The 21,035-nt window shown below is 42.1% G+C and overlaps 1 protein-coding gene across 1 annotated transcript; it reads left to right on the top strand.

Moving 5' to 3' along the window:
* The first annotated feature begins 14,753 nt into the window (after positions 1 to 14,753).
* LOC106841379 (sperm-associated antigen 11B-like) lies at positions 14,754 to 19,428 on the top strand. The gene is made up of 3 exons (XM_014857387.3): positions 14,754 to 14,808; positions 15,750 to 15,899; positions 19,295 to 19,428. Exons 1-3 carry the CDS (start codon positions 14,754 to 14,756, stop codon positions 19,426 to 19,428), a joined length of 339 nt encoding a protein of 112 aa, XP_014712873.3.
* Positions 19,429 to 21,035: the final 1,607 nt, after the last annotated feature.

Consider the following 21,035-nt stretch of genomic DNA (forward strand, 5'->3'; position numbering starts at 1 on the left):
GATAGATAGATAGATAGATAGATAATAATGGATAGTAAAAAAATGAACATATATCTACAAGGATAGTTATATAATGATAAATGGATAGGTAAGTAATCTATTTATCAAGGAATTTGACGTGTCATGCACCTGTCTAAATTTATCATCTTGACTCCATGCCTTTGATTGGAGACAGCAAAATACTTCCTATGGATTTGTTCACTATCCAAACCTCTGGAATGAAATTTGCTGATCATAAGAGGAATTGTAAATATCTCCATAATTGTCAATAGCTCCAGTGACCTGGATCCTGGTCCAGATTGACTTTCTACTATTTTCCTAGGAACTAGCTAGTTGCCAAATTACCTTCTGACTCTAAGCTGTCAAGTTACCTACATCAAGTAAGGACTCCTTGTCATATTCTCTAAGTTTAAAACCCAGCCTTGGTTCCCTGCTGTGTCATAAATCTTGCCTTACCTCCCTCTTAATTCCTCAAGAACAATGTACTTAATCCTATTGGAATCAATGACCCATTTGATGACATTTTTCTGTTTTGAGACAATTGTAGAGTCACATACCATTGTAAAAAAAATAATACAGAGGTATCTCCTACACCTTTTACCCAATTTCCCCCAATAGCAGCATCTTGGAAAACTATAATGCAGTACTGACACGGATACAGGATATCTCTATCACAACAAAGACCTCATATATTGCTCTCTTAGAGACACATTCTCCTCCTTCTAGCCCCAACCTCCTCCTTAACTTCAGGTACTACTAATTTATTCTCTGTTTTTACAGTTTTGTCATTTTAGGAATGTTGTATAAATGGAATAATTCAGTTTGTAACTTTCGGGGATTGGGTTTTTACTCAATTCCCTGGAGATTATTCTTCAAGGTTGTTGCATGTATCAATAGTTCTTTTCTTTTTATTGCTGAGTAGTATTCCATGATATAGATATACCACAGTTTGTTTAACCATTCACCTACGGAAGGATATCTAGGTTGTTTCCAGTTTGGTGCTATTACAAATAAAGCTATTACATTTACGTTTATAGATTCTTGAGCAAGTAGAAGTTTTCATTACACTGAGAGACATTTCCGGGAGTGAAATTTCTGGGTCATACAGTAGTTGCAAATTTAGTTTTCTTATGAGAATGCCAAACTGTTTTCCAGAGTGGCTGTACCAAATATATACTTCCTTGCACTATTGTCTGAAATGGCCTGGAAGCAATGACCCTCCAACTATGAACACACCTGGCACCCAGATATTGGCATTTAATATCATTCTCAAATAAAAGGAGCCAAAGATCCTTGGAGAAATGGCTAATTCTGGTACTGGAGCATGAAATATACAAGATAAACTCAGAGCATCTTGTAGTGCCAGAATATAAGGAAGTACTCAAGACAAACAGACAAAAAGTGGCAGGAGTACAGGTCAAAGGGATACAAGAGTGAACTGAAAGAATCCCTAATGACCAAAGCCGGATTAATTTAAGCAAAAAAAAAAGAAAATAAGTAGTTTTGGATTATCATCCAGACTTTAAAATAAATATCCTTGAATATGACTCCATACTGACATAAATAAGTGATTTAATAAGTAAATAAATGGGGAAGAAGAGACAGCAAAATAATTCTAAATAATTTATGTAGATCCTATGCCCTCAAAGAAGTGGGGCATAATTTCCTAGTCCTTAAGTCTGAAAAGATTACCTAGTGCATAGTGACTTCCTTCCAAAGACGACAGTACAGAAAGGGAGAAAGAGAGGAACTTTACTGGGGAGAAACCTGACATACATGACCTCAACCAGGTGACCAAGGTCAACATCAACATGGGGAGGTATGTTGATAGGATGGGCTCTTAATATATGACAAGAATGGAATTTCACTTCAATGGTCTTCCATCCCCAATCACATAATCCCAATACAATCATGAGAAAAGCACTGGACAAATCCCAATTGGGGGACGTTCTTCCCTGACCAGTAGTCCTCAAAATTGTCAAGGTCATGAAAGAAAAGGAAAGTCTTGGGAAACTGTCACAGTCCAGAGGAGCCTAAGGAGACATGACAACTAAATGTAATATGGTATCTTGGATGGGATTCTGGGACAGAAAGAGGACATTAGATAAAAACTAAGGAAATTAAGTAGAGACTTTAATTAGCTTAGGACTTATTTAGCAATAATATATTTAATTAGCAATAATGTATCATCAGCTGTTACAAACTTACCATATGTTAAGAACAGGGGAAACCGGGTACCAGGTATATGAGAACTCGCACATCAAAACATCTTGATGAGGGCTGGCCCAGTGGCATAGCAGTTAAGTTCCCTCACTCCACTTCAGCGGCCTGGGGTTTGCTGGTTCCAATACTGGGTGTAGACCTATGCACCACTTATCAAGCCATGCTGTGGCAGGCATCCCACATATAAAGTCGAGGAAGGTGGGCATGGATGTTAGCTCAAGGACAGTCTTCCTCAGCAAAAAGAGGAGGATTGGCAGCAGGTGTCAGCTCAGGTCTAATCTTCCTCAAAAAAAAGAAAGGAACAAGAAAAAGAAAGATCTTACTTTACCTTCGTGTATTTTTTCTGTACACTCTTCCTTTCTTTAGATAGATTTGTATTTCTGACCTACATAATTTTCCTTCTTTCTAACATTTCTTGAAGGTCCTGTCTACTGGTGAAAAGGTCCCTCAGATTTTGCTTGTCTCAGAAGATTTCCTCTTCACTTTTGAAGGATAATTTTGCTGGGTATTGAATTCTAAGTTAGTGATTTCTTCTTTCATCACATTGAATATCCCACTCTACTCACTTTTTACTCACATGGCTTCTGATTCCACTTTGATTCTCCTCCTTGCTCTTCTGTGAGTAAGATGATTTATTTTCCTTTGGCTTCTTTCAAGATTTCCTCTTTGTCAATGCTTTTATCCAATTTGAATATGATACAGCTAGGTGTAGATTTTTTCTTATTTACCCTGCTTGCCATTCTAAGAGCTTCTTAGATTTGTGATTTGGTATTTTCATTAATTTTGGAAAATTTTCAGCAATTATTGATGTAATTTTTTCTTTTATTCTTTTGTCTCTTTTTTCTCTTTCTGATTTTCCCATTCAGCATGTGTACACCTTTTGTAATTGTCCCACATATCTTGGATATTTAATATTCTATTTCTTTCTTTCTTTTCTTTTTCAGTATTTTGATCTTTGCATTTTTCTTTTGGAAGTTTACATTGACATATCTTCAAGATCATAGATTCTTTCCTCAGCTGTGTTCAGGTGGCTCATTTAACCATCAAAGGCATTTTTCATTTCTGTTATAAGGCTTTTGATTTCTAGAATTTTCTTCTTTTTCTGCAATTTTTTATTGTTATAAAGTACACATAACATAAAATTTAGTATGTTAATCATTTTAAGCATACAGTTCAGTGGTATTAATTACATTCATATTGTGCAACCATTGCCGCCATTCATCTCCAGAACTCTTTTCATCTTGCAACACTGAAAATATGCACCCATTAAACAATAACTCACCGTGACCCCCTCCCCCAGCCTTTTGATTCTTTCTTAGAGTCCTTCTCTCTGCTTACATCACCAATCATTTCTTGCATCTGGTCAACTTGTCCCATTTGAACCTTTAGGATCCAAATCATAGTTCTCTTAGACTCACAATTATGATTCAAACATTTCTGCCATATCTGAGTCTATTTTTTCAGAATGTGCTTTTTCTTGCCTTTAGCACAGTTTGTAAGTTTTTGTTGAAAGTCAGACATGATGTGTACTGAGGTAAATAAGAACTGGGGTAAATATGCCTCTAGTGTGAGGTTTTATGCTAATCTGGCTAGGAATTGGGCTGTGTTTACTGTTTGCTGTAGCTGTAGGTGTCAGAACCTTCAGTTTCCTCTAATGTTCTTGTTTTTGTGCACTTTGTCTTTGGGTTCTCTGAAAAAAAAAAGCTCATTTTAAATAGATTCTGTGTTTGCAGCTCCTTCTAGTTATAAGCCACTGTTATTATACTGGAGCCCTGTTGGCATGGTGGTGAAGTGTGGCAGAGAGGAAACATCCTCTAATCTTAGGATTAAACCTCAGTCTTTTCCTGGCCTGTGTCCCTGCAGCGAGACCTTCACAAGTGCTTATCAGACTCTCCCCACAATTAGTTGAGACAAGAAGGCAAGATGGGGCTGGAGTAGGGGCAACTCCTTCCCCCAGGAGGCACATGGCTCTGATAAAGTCATTTTCCCAGGAGAGTAAGCTCTTGATATAGAGAATTCTATGGACATATTTCACACTCTGTTTCTTCTTACCAAAGCCACTAGGGGGTCCTTTTGGCTCTTCACCATGAGAACCAGGTGGGTTTCCTGGAGTTAAACCCAGAAAAGTGTGGGGTACCCTTCGTCCCTGGGACTCAGTAGTTTCTCACCCTCATGCTAGTCCACACTCAGGCTCTGGCAATTTGGCAAGATTACCACAAGTGTTCCTATCAGTTTATGGCTCCAGAGGCTTCTGCTCCAGTTAACCAGATCTTAGCTGTGACTGTCTCTCCAAATTTGAGGTAGCAGTTTGCCCTGTGACCTCAGCTCTCTCAAGGGGCCAAGAAAAACTATTGACTTTTAGTTTGTTCAGCATTTTTCTTATTTTAAGGGTGGGAGGAGTGACTTCCAGGTATTTTTCAGGGGCAGCAAAAACTAGAAGTCTCAAAAACTTCTTAGGGACCCAGCAAAGTAATGTATTTTTTGTTCTTTTCCCCCCAAGAAGACAACGTTGGATGTTTTTTTTGAAGCTCAGTTTTTCAGCACCTATATTTGAAATGCTTTTGCATATATTTCTGTGAAGAGCCACTTTCTATTTATTGTCATCAGAAGTTTCCAGTTTTCTTCAGAATCCTGATCAAGTAGATGATCTTGAATATAGGCTGTTTTTGCCCTGAGGTTCTTCAACAAGGATGACTAAAGGCAACCTGTGACAGGCTGGGAGAGCACTTGGATCATACACTGTGGTGCTCTGGTTTGTCTGCTGTGAGGACACAGCACCCCACCAAGGTCATTCTTTACCCAGCTTCCTCCAGTCAGTGAATAAGCGCAGAGCTGATTCAGATTTGTGCCATATCTGCCGATGTAGGACTCCTCCAAGGGCATCCTTTGCTCTGGGGTCCCCTTCAGCAATGCTGAGATGTTCTGCACTGCAGTCTGAGGCTCTTTCCACCCACCTCAAGCCCACCTTTTCACAGGTGTCAGCCCAACAACTTGGTGGAAGACTTTCCTTGCCCAATCTTACTCCTTCCCCCTTCATCCTCCACAGGAATTTCCCACAATAAATGTCTTTCTCTTCTAATTCCTTTTGATATCTGCTCCTTGGAGATACCTATTGTCCTCATCCCACAGGTTTTCTGATCCAGAAATGTGCTGAGATCCCTCGGCATTCATGACCTCCACGTCCCACGCCAGTCTTCTCTTTGAGACGATATGTTTATTTCTTTCTGTGTCTTCATTTCAGAGGGGTCCCATGAATAATGGCTTTACCTCAATTGCCTACATCACTACTTTAATGAGAAGATCAGACTGAAATTTACCTGGAGCAATTTTGTACCAATTGAACTGAAACAGAACTGAAAGTCCCTTCACCCGAATCAGAGAATATCTTAAAGATCATCTAATCCAATTCTTGTTTCAGAATTAATGAAGTGACTTGTGCTAAGTTAACAAACAACTCCTACTAAAGGGTCCTTTCCATGCAATAATCCACCCCCCTACCCTGAGCACCGTCTAACTGACACTTCTGTTGTCTCTAACACCTGCCCCTTATGCTGTGTCTGGTGAGTGCTCACCAACGCGTGCTGGCTTTCGATGAGCTTCAGTGATCAGGAGCAGCTCTCCACCCATAAACAGAGCTACTCCTCTCTGGCCTGGTCACAAGTCCTGCAGACCTGCTTCTGCTTCTCTTCAACAACCCTTGCACCATGAAGATCCTTGCCCTGCTCTTGACCATTTTTCTTTTCCTCTACCGAGGTCCTACAGCTAAAAAGTCACTCTACTAGAAATATGTACAGCTGCAGAAGATGAGAGGTGAAGAAAAAACTTGACTAAGAATAAACATCCTGCATAGTTCAGCAACCTTCTTAATCTCTTTGCCCTGATTAAGACCATGAGTAAAATTCAGTAAAAGGCTGTCTTAATATATACCTCCTAGCAGCAAGGCTTCCTAGCTCAAAAACTGTAGGGATCTTAGATGTCATTGGGGTTTCACCAACCTCACTTATTGCATTGAAGGAGTATGCAGTTATTCATTTTGATTTTGTGGAAATAGATGCCTTCTGCCCTTGATGGCCCCCATTGCCTTCTCTTTGAACAGCTTTGATCTGCACAGAGGGGTATCCTATTCACCCTCCTCAATTGCACAACGCCTTTTCACATCAACTCAGGGGATTAGAATTAAGAGGAATGCAGTGATTTCAGTAGGTGAAAAAGAAATTTATCGATAGCAAAAATATCATGTGTCTTTGGAGTCTGCTGAGGAAATTTCAAAGTTAGATGGAGATGTCAGCAATGTGCTGACTCCTATGCTAATCTATTTGCCCAGAAGCATAAAGTTGTAGAACATTAGAGTTGGAAGGGACATGCGAGAGCATCTAGTCTAATTTCCTCCCTTTGAAAGCTGAGCCAAATGACGTGCAGTACAGTGAGGGAAAATAACTTGCCCAGGGTCACTGAAGTCTAGCTGTGCTGGGATCAAACCAATTGTTCTGACTTATAGAACCCCAAGCCTCTCCCCAAGCTCCTTGGTAGGTTCCCAAAGCTCACCAGGATGCCCAGCTTTCCCTCCTGTTTCCTACTGGACTGTTTCCTTGCAGTGGTCCCGATGGATTATTTCTTTTTCTCAGAGCATCCTGTTTAGCTTCACTCTTTCTAACTTGTCCTTTTGTCCTGGAGCATTTCCCATGGAGATTTCTCTGAAATTCTGCTATCATCATACTCTGTATCTGTCCAAGTATGGTAGTTAATTATTTATCACAACACAGGTTCCCCTCAACCTCTTATCACAAGACAAAGAACCTGTTAAGATGGAAAGCCTGAGTCTGGGTCCCTCCAGAGCCAGGGGGATGCTTGTGCGGAGCTGGTCAACATTGCCTGCACCTGGCTGCTGAGGGCTGGGTCAGATTGGCCTCTACAGTCTGATTCTGAGAAAGGCCCTCAGGAGGAAGGTGGTAGGGAGGAAAAGTGGAAGGGAAGGCAGGTGAGCACGAGCTACAGTGATGCCCACCCCTCATCTGCTCCTCCTCCTTCTGGTAACTTTGGCTTTTACACACTTCCAGCACCTTGAAATTCCCACAAAGCTGGAGGATGGATGCACAGGAGGGCTATCGGTTAGGTAGCAAGAGACTCAGTGTAATGTGGTCTACTCTGGAATGTATTTATTACTCAGTGAGTAGATTGAATTCAGAAACCGTGTTCTCTCTTTTGCATTCTGTTTCCTCAGACTGCAACATGCAAAAACTGGGGTTAGGTCCCAGTGTTGACACTAAGTTGTTGTGTGACCTCAGATGAGTCACTTTCCTTCTCTGGGCCTCAATTCCCCTTTCTCAATAGATGGCCTAGGAGGGCTTGCTTGAAACTGACAGTCCAGCATTTTAAGTTCTGTACTCTCTTTCTGGTTCATTTTGATTCTACCCTAGGCTTCACTGTCCGTGAGCCCACATAGGTTCTTCCTCTAACTCCAGGCTGTAAAACAGCGGGCTCCAAACATGTCAGAAATCCTTTATCTGATCCCCAGTCTCCACATACTCACTCAGCATAATGAATATTTCAGCTCACCTCGTTCCTTCCTTCATTGCCTTCGACCCCAATCACAGAGCGTGGTTTTGTATAGAGGTCGCAGTACTGAGGACATCCCACCAATCAGTGTCTTCAGTATTCTTCGAAATACATTATTTTGTGCATAGACTTTTTATCGTCATCTACATGTTGATCAGGGAACCCTCACACGTAGGCACTGGAAATAGGAGGCTTTCTTTACCAGGACAGAGAAAACGATGAAATCCCAGCCCAAGGATAAGCAACCTGTTTGAGTTGTGCTGCCCCTTCTGCTCTGTGGAAAATGGACAGAAGGGGAGGTAGAGGGCTTGAGGCACAGGTGTGATAAGGACCTTGAGCCTGCACCTCCTTAAAGGGGGCCACATGCAGCCTTGACTTTGCACATCAGACCCTCCTTTCCCAGAGCTCTCCTGACACCATCCCCAAATCCTGCTCCTGCCCAGTGCAGGAGGCACCTGTCTACAGAACCGCCCCAGGCAAATTTCTCCAGGGAGGCTATTTCAAGCCACCGTCCACTTTCCCTCCAGCATCAGCCATGCTTCCAGTCTCTCCTGGATGTAAGATGCAACCTGTTTGACCCGTCAGGCAGCTGCAGGTTTAAATAGCTACTTTCAGCCTCATTGAGCGCTCCCAGAGACCTCCAGTAACTAACCCCACATCTCCTGCTTACTGCTCTGGGCCACGGGTCTAAGGCTCAGGATTCTATCTCCTCTCCTCTCCTCACATCCACTCTGCCATAGTCTATCCTTGTCTATCCAATCATGGACTCAACAGGTAATTACTGAGCACATGTGTGTGCCTGGTAGTGAATGAGCACATGATGGTGAGCATGTGACATAAACGTTGTCCTCCCACTCAGGGAACTTAGAATTCAACTGAGAAGACCAAAATACTAAAAACATATGTAGCTACAACTTGGGATAGTGTTATGAAAGAATTAAAAAAGAATTTAAATTAAATTAAATTAAAGAAAGAATTTTAAAAAATTGCCTAGGGAGGACAAGAGCTCTGGGGCACTGAACCACATGATGAGGACAGGGGCCAATTTCCCCAACATTGTGACCTTCAGGTTGAGAGCTGAAGGTTCAAAAGGAGCCATTCAGAGGAAGAGGAGAAAAATATCCAAGGCAGAGGGAACAGTGTGAGTGAAGGCACTGAGATAACTTCAGGACCTGAAGGGGGGCCAGTGAAGTTGTGGTGGGGAGAGTGAGGGCCCCGTGGAACAGCATGAGTCTGAAGAGGTGGTCCAGGGTCAGAGTGCAATAGCTTTGTAGACCACAGTCAGGGGCTTGGTTGGATTTATTCAGAAAGCAATAGCAAAGTATTGGAGAGATTTTAGGTGTGATGTGAACCTTTTAATATACATATTTGTAAATTGTGCTGGAGGAGAGTCAGATGGTTGGGTCAATCTGCTAGGAAAGTGGATGAGGGTGGGTGTGTCGGGGAACCGTTATCACGTGTCTGTTGTGCCATGATTCCCCAGCCTTCTCTCTAGTCAATTTAACTTCTTTTCCCTCCAAAATCCTGCTGCCAAAGTCTTGACTCTTGGTCCTCAGGAACGATTAACCACACTGACTTATTCCATTATGTAATGAGAAGTGACCTTGACGCAGGCAGGATATGTGGTTATGGGACTGCTAGCTGCCAGAGGAAGTGTAAAAAAGAGGAATTCAAAACTGGAATTTGCTCCAACATCTCTCCATGCTGTTTGAAGAAATGGAATGCCAACTCACTGAATCCTGTGAGATACTGAAACCCTGATCCCCAGAGTCGCCGACAGCTGGACCTCTGAGCCTTCCCTTCTTGAGGCCTCACACCTAGAACATCCCCAGTGGCAGCCGTCAATCCAATTATTAAGTGAGGATTTGCCGAGCTTTCACTCAACGCAGAGCCAATGTAGGAGGCTGCAGCAGAATACGGGCCTCAGGCTTCTGAGCTTCAGACGAGCTTCTCTGATTGTGAGAAGAGAGGATAGCAATGCGGGTTAACTGAGAGCTTAACACTTTAAAAGATGAACCAAAAAATATATCTAATCAGCTACAAACCCAAGTGAACAACATACCAACTCATCTCAATAACATTAGTTTTCTTTTCCCATCAGAAGTTCTGCTCAGCAATTATATGCGTCTTTTGTCAATGAAAATGGAAAATAAACCAATATTAAGTGCAGTTTTTTTGGCATACACTATCATTCAAAACACAGACCTCCGCGGGGGAAAAACAAAAGTGTTACTAGGTAATGAGAAGGTGTGGGTTGACCCAAGCAGATGTCTGTGTGGGATCTTATCCAGCAGATGGCAGCAGAGAGCAGCCCTGTCCCTGGGCAGTGTGGGTGGATGCAACCAGATGCCTTTGTCCTGTAGTAAAAAATTTGATCTGCCTTTCCTGTCCAAACTGTTTCAGGGTAACCAAATGGTTTGTGAGGAAAGCTTCTCTCTATAAGAGGAGTCCAGCTAATAAACGAAAGAGAAGTGACAGAATGAGAATATAACTATTTTGCAAACACCTAGGGAAAGAATGATTTAGGAAATGAATGTCAATAGCTGCTAAAATAAACAAGAAGGACACGAATGTTACATGCCTCTTACTAGATGTACACAGCGCCACCTAGGAGCTGTTAAGCTACATTATGTCCTTTTGGCAAAAAATAGTAAATGAACCTTCATGTAGCCATCGCTCAGCTTCAACACGTGGTTAATCTTGTTTCATCACTTGATAAGCACCTCCCCACGATTGTTTCCAAGAATACTCAAAATGCCATAAAACTTCATCAGAAAATATTTTGGAATATATAAGTCAGATAAAAGACTGCTTTTAAAAAAAGTGTAACCACAGTGCTATTACCACACCTGGAAAAAATCAACACTAACTCCTTACTATAATTTAAAAGTAAACCAGTGTTCAGATGACCTTGGTTGTTTCATAAGCACTTTTGTCAGAGGCAGTTTCTTAGAACCAGGATCCGAAAAGTTCTACACACTAGGTTTGGTTGTTTGTGTCCAAGTCCTCTTGTAAGGATGGTGTTGCATACTTGCTGTTCCACCTATAAAGTACTGCGCCAAAAATCAGATGTGAACTGGACAAGCCTCTAGATCTCATCACAGTGATTACAGGGGAGAGAGGAACCTGTTAAACAGCCCCCAAGGATGCAACACTCCACCTGCGGGATACGGAATATACTATACGACACCGCAACATTGAATTTAAATTGTTTCCCATCCTATTTAATGTCCCTCTTCATTATTCTTGTAGTTTGTATTTTACAAAGTATTTCCACGTACATAATCTCTTCAATCCTCACAGTAAGCTTTTGAATTAATCAGGATAACGGGCATCGTCCCGACCACTTAGGTGTGGAAACTAAGGCTCAGAGCGGCTTTGCTAAAGTCAATCAGAGTCTTGGGCAGGGCGAGGCATAGACCCCACATGCCAGCACACATCAGAGCAGCACATCGTGGTGAGCTCGAATCCCAGCTCTCCCACCTGGAGGATAACCATGGGAAGGTTTCTACCTTGACTTCCCATCTGCGATATGGCCCTTCAAACAACACTTCGAAGCTCAGAGCCAACTTCAGACCCTGCTCTGCAATGATACTTTTTGGTCTCCTTTCTTGTTTTCCATTTGCCATGCGAGGGGCCATGCTGTACTTTCCAATATGACAATGGAGAAAAGCAACAAACTGTTGCAAACGTTAGTTACCACCACCGATGGTAGTGGTCAGGGTGGGAAAAACAAGCAGAGAGAAAAAGCATCTCGTCATCAGACAAAATCGGATAAAATCAGAGTGGCCTTACATCCTGTTTGCCCTGAGGAACCGCAGGGGTTTTCTTTTGCTTGCTGTCATGATGTACCATCCTTTCGCTTTGTGAAGGGGCTAGACTTTGAAATAGCGCCCCCTCTGTGTAATTCATGGTCAGGTTAGTGAACTGCTGCTCTCAGCACTGAAGGGAATTACAAAATCACACTATTTTAATTTCGTGGCTTCAGAGTGAAAGAACAAAAGTAGATTGTTCTAAATGATTGTTTCCAGAATTATCAAGAGATATTTAATGCACTACTTATAGATTCAGAAACTCAATGACGTTGCTAATTTTCTTCTTTCTCTGAAGGATGTATACACACCTGTAGGCTGCTGTTCAAAATGGAAAATCAATAACCATTTGAAATTAGCTCAGTGAAAATCAGCAGATAGAAGAATTGAGTTTGGACATTTTTCACTTTATTAAATTTATACATTTGTATTATTGGAAGTTGAGAAGGAGGGAAAGATGGATGGAGCAAACACCTGGGTGAGAGATCTGTCAACCAGGTCTTTCATGGAGAAAGGAAACATGCACGGGGTGGAAATTTCAGCCTTGACATGTCCTCTTTTTTTGCCTCCCAAGTGACATCATATTAAATCCTGGATGATATGACTACACGATATGCAGAGATACGTGGTACAGAATATCTTTGCTAATGCTGCCTCTATCACTTTACCCCATCCACGCAGTTCAAATGAATCAAGATCTCACCTACTAAGCAGCTTAAAAACATACTATTTATTAGTTTCATGGACAAAATAAAAGGTTTAGAGCCAGCCATAAGGGCCTAGAGGTTAAATGGCGGCAGACTCCATTCTGGCAACCCGGTTTGGTCCCTGAGTGTGAAATCACACTACTCATCTGTCAGTGGCCAGGCTTTGGTGTCAGTTCACATAGTAGAACCAGAAGAATTTACAGCTGCACACAACTATGTACTGGGGCTTTGGGGGAGAAAAAGGAAGGAAAAAAGAAAAGAGGAGGAAGATTGGCAGCAGATGTTAGCTTAGGGCAAATCTTCCCCTCCAAAAATAAGTAAATAAATAAGTAAAGAAAAATAAGAAGTTTAAAAAAGAGTTAGAACCATTGATTAGAATATTCTCTAATGAGTTCTGTTATCCTCCCCTCAGGGTTGATGTAGCTTTCAGAAGGTAATTGGTTTATGGTTTTTCTAGAACACAGAATTCTGGGAAGAGGACTGGATCTCAGAACATTGTTCTGTTAGGACAGGTGTGGCACCAACTGCATTTATAATGACTTCACCTACCTTTTTCTGTCAAAAATGAGACCTGACATTTCACTGGCCCCTCCTTTTTAAGATTATTCTTTCAGAAGTATTGGGAAAGCTTATTTTATCGTAAGATCTAGACAGAGGAAGTGAGATCTGACTGTTTTTTGTTCAAAGTCTTCATCGAATTAGATCAAATGACTTTAATGAATTAGAACAACTCTTTAGCTGAGTGGTGGTGATCAAAATGCTGTTATATGTTGATTCATGATTCATCACTATTAATGTCTGAATACTAGAATAGGCTTTTTTTGTTTCTCTTTTTTTGGAGAAGACACATAACTGTAGAAATAAGTTGCTCATATACTCTAGAATTTTCATCACTTTTATAAATGATCCCAATTGTACACTTAAATAAATATAAATGCAAATATTTAAAAAAATAGCTTCTGGGCTAGAATATAAAAGAAAAAAGAACGTGTAGGTCAGGGGACAAGGGGAATCTTCGAGGGGAGTTGAGGTAGCAGTAGCTTTCCACCTCCTTTCTTGACCATCTACTTTTTGTCAGAATCTTGAGGCCATGGTGATTCACAGCCTTTATCAAAGGGCTGTTGCCTCCCATCTCTGCCAGTATCCTCACTGTCCCCTTCAAACTGGAAGATTTCCTAGTGCTTAAAAATAAAAGGATGTGAATGCTCTTAGGTTATCTCCAACTAGCACCTCCATGCTCCCTGTTGTTGAATCTGTCCCAAGACCTAGAATGGTGATTACTGCATGATGACGATGCTGGGACACCTTCTGTGCACATCTGTTCTTAGCTCCAAACCTTCTCTTCCTCATTGTTGCTTCCCTGGATGCTCAGTTTCTGGTGTGGCTGCTGCCTCTTTCTCCATCCACTCTCATCTTTCTCCAAGTGGAGTATAAGTAATTTCATTTACACAAATGATCTAAGACATTTTCTCCGGACCAAAGAGCATGTGCAATTGAGACACATGAGATAAACATCACCCTTTCCAGCATCACTGATGTCATATTTGATGTAGATGCTTATAATGCTCTTGAACCAGAGCCTATGCTTCTCTGATTGAGTCCAGACAGGGCTGCCTGGGTTGTGCATGCCTGAGATAATGCAGCAAAACAAACCTCTTGCCTGCCAAGGGGAAGGGGCAGGGGAGCAGCCTTTTGCTTAGTTGTTATTAGAAAAGAAAATCCAGACTCAATTACAAAACCGTTTTAAGCAGAATTGAATTGGACCCAATGGCGTTGATTGCCAGGGATCTGGAGAACAGAGGACAGAAAGGAGGGAGAGAAACGGAGACGAGTCAGATAAATGAAAATCAAAAAGGGTGGTGAGTAAAAGGAGCTGATGGACTAGTGGAGGAGGCCAAGGACCAGGGAGAGACTCAAGGAACAGGGGAGAAAGGACAGGGAAGAGAACATGGAACGGCTTAGGAGCCACCTATATAACTTCAGCAAACGACAGTTTGGAAAATCAGGTCATACCGAAATGTTTTGTTTTTCTGCATGATTTTTTGCACTAAAATAAATATGTTCAGAAGATAGAATAGAAGCAATAGGACAGTTTTATTTATGTTACCATGGAACAAATTTTAATGAAATGCACTTGAGGAAACTGATTTTATGTTAATGACATACTTATTTTACCTCTCTCTTTGATTTTCTGCTACTTCTCTCTTTCCCTGTTCTTTGTTGTTCACCAAACCCACCTAAAGCATTCAGGCATGCTATTTACTTCCTGAGAAAAATGGCTCCATGGTTGTTCCCCCGGCAGTGGGAAAACAATGCACCTACATGTGTCCTCCGGGACTGAGACATTACTCTGGACGGCAGCTCTTCTGGGCACCAGGCCCACTCCCTGCTCAGCTCTATAAAGGAAGCCCTGCTGCCTGCCCTGGACCATCCCAGCCTGCAGCCCCTCAAGGACATGAAGCAATCCCTCCCTCAGTTCGCCCTTCTCCTCATGGCCCTGCTGTTTCCAGGTAAATCAGAAATGCCACCGGGGCCCGGAGCCAGGCTCTCCCCAATGATCACTTCCAGGATGGGAGTCCAGGCAGGGCAGTCAGACACTAGGCCCTGGGAGCCCATTTCCTGGTGGGTTTTAGGCAGGAGTCTCTGGCTGATTTGTAAATGAGTCTTTGAATATGCTGACGGCATAGCTTCCCAGGACAGAGGGTCACGCCATTGACTCCACTTTCTTATCTTTTAACTTTGTCCTTCCCATTACAGGGAAGGACAGTCTGTATCAGGAAGGACCTTAAATTTTAGGGGATCTCAACAACGGTGTTGGTGATGCCCTAGGGGGATGCTCAGCTTGGCTTCAAGGAGGTACTCAGGCTCCATTATCCTTTCACACATCATTCACCTCTTTGTCTCTCTCTGTATATCTCTCTTTCACACACACACAACCACACAAATCCACATAACATTGGGTCCCTTCCAACCTACTCCATCCCATCCTCCACTTCCTCTTCTTTTACAGCTTTATTGAGGTATAATTATTATGCAAAGACCTGCATGTAGGTAATGTGTACAATTTGATGAATTGGTCACATGCAAACCCTTGTGGTACCATCACCACAGCCAAGGGAACAGATGTATCCAACACTTCCCAGAGTGTCCTTGTGGCCCTTTGTGTTGTTTTTTTTTCTCTGTGGTGAGAACACTTAACATGAGATCTCCCCTCTCAACAAATCTTGAAGTGCACAATACCGTATTGTAAACTAGAGGCACTGTGCCGCACAGCCGGTCTCTGGAACGTATCCCCTTACGTGGCTGAAACTTCACCCCCACTGAGCAAAACCCTCCACACCCCCTCCCTCCTTCACATTGACTCCCCCTTAGAGTATAGGTGCTGCATCTTCCTGGATCTGCTGAATAGAGAGCTCTGAAGCTTCTCTGCTGTGTATTTATGCTTAACCAGGATCAGCAAGAGCCAGCTATGTTAACCAGCAAGGTACCAAGGGTCCCAGAGAACCCAGGGAAGAGTCCCCTCGACGAGGAACAAGCAGGGCTCACATGTTCCGCCTGCTAGTAGAAGACTACCTCTTACCACGCACTCCCCCTTACGAGGGTAAGTACAAAAGCTGATGACAAGTTCATCCACCCGGGAACTGTTTAGTGAATGAATAGATGGGAAGGTGACTGTGTGGGGCTGAGCAGTGGTTGAGAGTCAGGACAGGCTGTGTTTCACGAAGACACCATGTGGATGGCTCAAGCCGCCCTACCTGTCAGGAAGGTCATGGGGGTCTTACAGCATCCTCTGGGACTGGATCACTCAAGGTCTCATGAAACATGGGAAACTTGGGAACCTGAGAGGAAAAAATCATCTGAGGCCAATTCTCTTATTTCACCCAAACCCAATAGTCATAGGAGATGATACTGAGTAAGTCATCCCTTGCCTGCCAGTTTGAGCCCTTCTCCCTTGGCCTTGGAGTCCATTCTTGCTACAGGAATTTACTAAATACTTGCAGAGTGCCAGGAGACCAGTGAGTGCTCAGGGAATGGCTCCCAGGATGAGATGGCAAAGGAGAGTCAGAGATGTCAGGTTACTGGGATGAAGCGGAGTATAGGGAATGACAAAGGACAAAAAGCCACTTTTCTGGTCAATCCTTAACCCCTAAACCCTTGTCCAGTGCCAGCTTCCAATCCATATGGACCTTGAGGAAACCATAGATTCCAAGATGTCATTAATCCAAAACTCATTATTGACCCAGAAACAGGGAAAACGATGCTGGAAGATCAATAGGTGAGAGCAGGGAGGACACATGGGTGTTGGCAGAGGAAACCCAGACACTAAAGTGCTGTAGACTGTAATCCCTGCATTATCCTAGCATCTCTTCAGTCCCTTTGCAAGTGGCCCTCAGTTCCAAGGGACTCAGGAGTTTGGTTCTCTTCCCAAGGGAGGGGAAAAAATATGATTGGGCCACAAATATAAACAATACGAGGCAGTGTCATTTAGTGTAACAACAAATCTATGAGACAGGATTATTATTCCCATCTGGTGACTGAGGGACCTGAGGAGATTTGAAATATTTTGTCCAGGATTACACAGCTAGTAAATGACAGAGTCAAGACTTCAACCCAGGTCTTTCCAAATGGCAGGTGCAAAGGAGAGGCTGCTGCTGCTTTGGAATGGGCCTGCACTCCTAGCGATTTGGGTGGGGGGGGTGGGGGAAATGTGTACTTTCTGTGGTCCCGATGTGGGTCTCACACAGGAGTCCCTTTGCTCCTGTTGAAGAGGGACACAGTTGAGGTCATGAGGCATCAGTAACAACCAGCTTTAGATGTCACCAGATACTTAGGGGCCCAGGAAGGAGTAAGCCCTGAGCTGGAGTGGAGATGCGTCCTCCTGTCAGCTGACTCTGAGCACAAAGTCAGCATGTAATAGAACAAAGCAATAAGAAACTCTGCTCTCTGTTCTCCTTGTCATCCCCTCCTCTGTTACAAGCCTCAGAGGAGACAGACACTTCAGTAATCCAGCTAAGAGAAGGAGAGTAGGTGTTTTAAGAACAGAGCACGTTGCCAACCGCATCCCATGCCCTGCCTGCAGCAGCCCTGAGCAATGAGCTTCAGGGAAGTTGTGTGGGCTTCCTGGGCCTCTATTGTTGTGTCTTTACAACATAAGTATCAACCAGCAGAAGAACGTAACTTCTCTCTAAGGAAGAGTGATTGAGTTGTTTTCGTGCATGTATGTTTGTACGTACGAATGTATGGGTGTTTTTAGGAGAAAATTAGTCAGCCACTTTCTAGCTGGCAAGCAGGATTATTTTGAGTAGATCCAAAAGACTAAGCAAAATCAGAGAGTGAACTTTATAGAGAAGAAGTTTTGAATCCCCAAAAGAAAAGGATTCCTAACAATGGTTCTTTTACAGCTTTGGCACAGTACGACTTAGAAAAATGTGAAAGTTCTCAGCAGTGTTTAGATGATTCTAGGTTCATCTACCGGAGATGGCATAAAGGAAATAGTTCCTGCATTGTGTCAGGGATTGAACTAGACAGATAAAGGTCTGAACAGATAACCTCTCTCTTGGAAGAAGCAGAGCTATGTATCTGGAGTTGAATTTATAGTTCCGAACTTGAAACTATGAATTATATGAGGTTTCTAAAATAATCAAAGGCATACAAGTAGACAATAGAATGGAATTTCTAGAAGATAAGGGATGGGAGAAATGAATGGAGAGTTGTTGTTCCACAGGTATAAAGTTTCAGTTGTGCTACATGAATAAATTCTAGAGATCTGCTGGACGACACCATGCCTATAGTTAACAATGTGGTATAGTGCATTTAAAAATTTGTGAAGTGAGGAGATCTTCTGTTAAGCATTCCTACCACATGAAAAACAAAAGCAAACAAAACAGAAAAAAAAACAAAAACAGACACAAGGAATCTTTTGGAGGTGATAAAATGTTTGTTACCTTGATTGTTGTGATGGTATCACAAGGGTATGCATATGTCCAAACTCATCAAATTGTGTACATTAAATATGCTAAGGCTTTTGTTTATCAAAAAAAGAAGACTATTGGTCAGACAATGAAGTGATAAAATAATTTTAATTGACTAACCCATTGATTCATTAATCTAGACAAATAATTGCAACGTATATTGGTGAAAAAAATTAGGACAGGAAGACCACAATATGTCTTCACATTTAATTTGTCTTAAGATCAGATCTCAAGTCACTGACAGAACCTATGATAATCAGAGCATCCTGGCATGATGTCCATCGGAAGTTTTCCCCGGATAGATACTTACCACTAATACTCTGATAGCATCCCTCTGCTTGCATTGTGTTCATCTATTTTGTTCTTTTAACACTTGCCCCTTTCTCTTTTCTACCAATTGTCATCATAATGTACCATATAAGAGAAAAATTAATGTTTAATAATTTCAGTACTTGAACCTTAGAGTGAGACATCATTTTCACATTACTCAAGAAACTTGGCACACATTTTAGGTCCCAAATAGTCTTCCAAGCACTCTCTTATGATGAGGGGGAAAAAATAAATCTCTTTAACTCTTTAAAGCTCTACCCTATGCTACCCTGTTCACCTGGCCTGGCCTAGCGATCCAACTCCCCTCCAGGGATGGCTCTATCTACTACCACAGAGGACCACTGCGCTTCAATACATGTTTGATAGGGCCATATCACGTCCCAGTTTGCCTCAGAGAGTCCTTATTTGTCTTCTTACACAGAATTCTAAATTATTTAAAGTGAAACATTTTTATCATAACACATCCATCACTCTTTCTCTTCCCAGTCGCCTGTAAATTAACAGTTCATTTTTAAGCCAAAATCAAGGATCTGATTTTTATATATCAGATGGTTCCATGGAAACATGAGAGATCACATACAAAGGAAACCTGTTTCTTATCCTTGCCATCTTCCACCATATCCCTTCAGGTAAAATGACCATTTGCTTCTTGAAATGATTTTAAGAGCCTAATGTTGGGTATTTCTTTATACAGATCCTGAACCAGATTTCAAAATTGTCAACTGCAAGAGAAGCGAAGGCTACTGTCAAGAATATTGTAATTATATGGAAGTACAAGTAGGCTACTGCTCTAAGAAAAAGGATGCCTGCTGTTTACATCCGAACTGAGGTTGCTGACATAGGAACCACAGCTCTGTCCACCTGCCTATTCTCCTGGGCCACGTCATCAATCCAAATGCAGGTTTTTGAGAGAAAGGGTCAAGCAGAGAGGAGCTCAGGCATTATAATCTATGCCAGAGAGTCTAAACATTTTATTGTAGCTAAGGAAAAGACTGGCTACACATGATCTTATAGACTTGATCTTAGAGAAATTAACTTAGTTTAAGATGTACAAAATCTTCAAAATCAGGTGATTTTTGCTGACACGTGTGGATGTAATAAACCCTCATAGGAAAACATTCAAGTAATTTGCTCTTTTACTTTGAAAATATTTTCTGACTACCTGCTTTTACCCTAGGCACTAAGAAATGTAATGAATTGGAAACATGAATATGTGGGGAGACAGATATCTAAAGACATAAATACGATAAAATGCTACATATTCCATAATGTGGATATATCCAAGGCAATATATGAGGAAGATAGATATAGGAGAATTAAGAAAGGGTTCCTGGGGAAATTTGAGCAGGATTTTGGAGGATGACTACGAGTTTGTGAAGCGAAGGTGAGAGACAGAGATTTCCAGGCAAAGGGTACAGTTTATAGAAAGGCATGGAGACATTAAAGAATGGTTTGCTAAGTACACGGGGAGAAATTAAACATTAACTGCAAAAGAGACATTACGAGTATTAAATGATGCTGGTGTTAGAAAATGCTGGGAAATTGTGGAAGGAAACAAATATTGTGATAAAGACTTTAGAGTGCTACACAAAAGAAACTTATCAGGTGCTCCAGGGGAGTGACATAATCATATTTTCAATTTTAGAATATTAATTCTAACAACAGAATTGAGGATGGACTGGAAATGTGTGAGATGGAGGTAGGAACACTGGTAATGGATGATCACAATGGGGGAGTCCAAGGACATCCATTCAGTGACTAACGTGGAGGTAATGGCTACAAAGAAGGAACAATTAAGGGGGTTCTAAAGAAACTGAGTTTACAGGTTTGGTGACAGAGAAGAAGGAAGGCTATGGAGTGGATGAGTCATGTTAACCAAGGTAACACACACAGGATGAGGGGGAGCAGGAGGAGCATGCAGAGGAGTAGATTGGTTTTGAACACGTTGGATTTGAAGGGTTGGGGCATTCAAGATGACCAGTATGGACTTCAATGGACTTATATGGATTCCAGGAGTGAGGAGGGGACAAGAAACAAAAGAGTCGAAGGCATTCCCTTGTAGATGGTAACTGAAATCTTGAAAAACTCTTATAATCTATCATCCAGGGACAACTTTCTAGGGGAGCAGAGGGACAACACTGAAGAAGGCTAATGTTTGAGTGAAGCTTAGAAAAGAGGAGTCACTGAGGGAGATGATGAGGGATCTAGAAGATGAGAAAGGAGGAATTCTGGTGCCATGGAAGGTAGTCCAGGAAAGAAAGTGGGGTCTGAGACAACAGGAAGAGATACTGGGAAAAAGTGAAGGGTGACATCTGTCTCCATGTTTTCGCAGCTACATCTAGCTGAGGGATTGGGCCTCAGGGCACCTGAGTCCTACATCGAGTTCAGTTAGCAACATAGCCTGGGAGACTTAGCTTTCGGATGTCAGTGTCTCC

The sequence above is a fragment of the Equus asinus genome, chromosome 27 (assembly GCF_041296235.1).
Source record: "Equus asinus isolate D_3611 breed Donkey chromosome 27, EquAss-T2T_v2, whole genome shotgun sequence".
Lineage (NCBI taxonomy): Eukaryota > Metazoa > Chordata > Mammalia > Perissodactyla > Equidae > Equus > Equus asinus.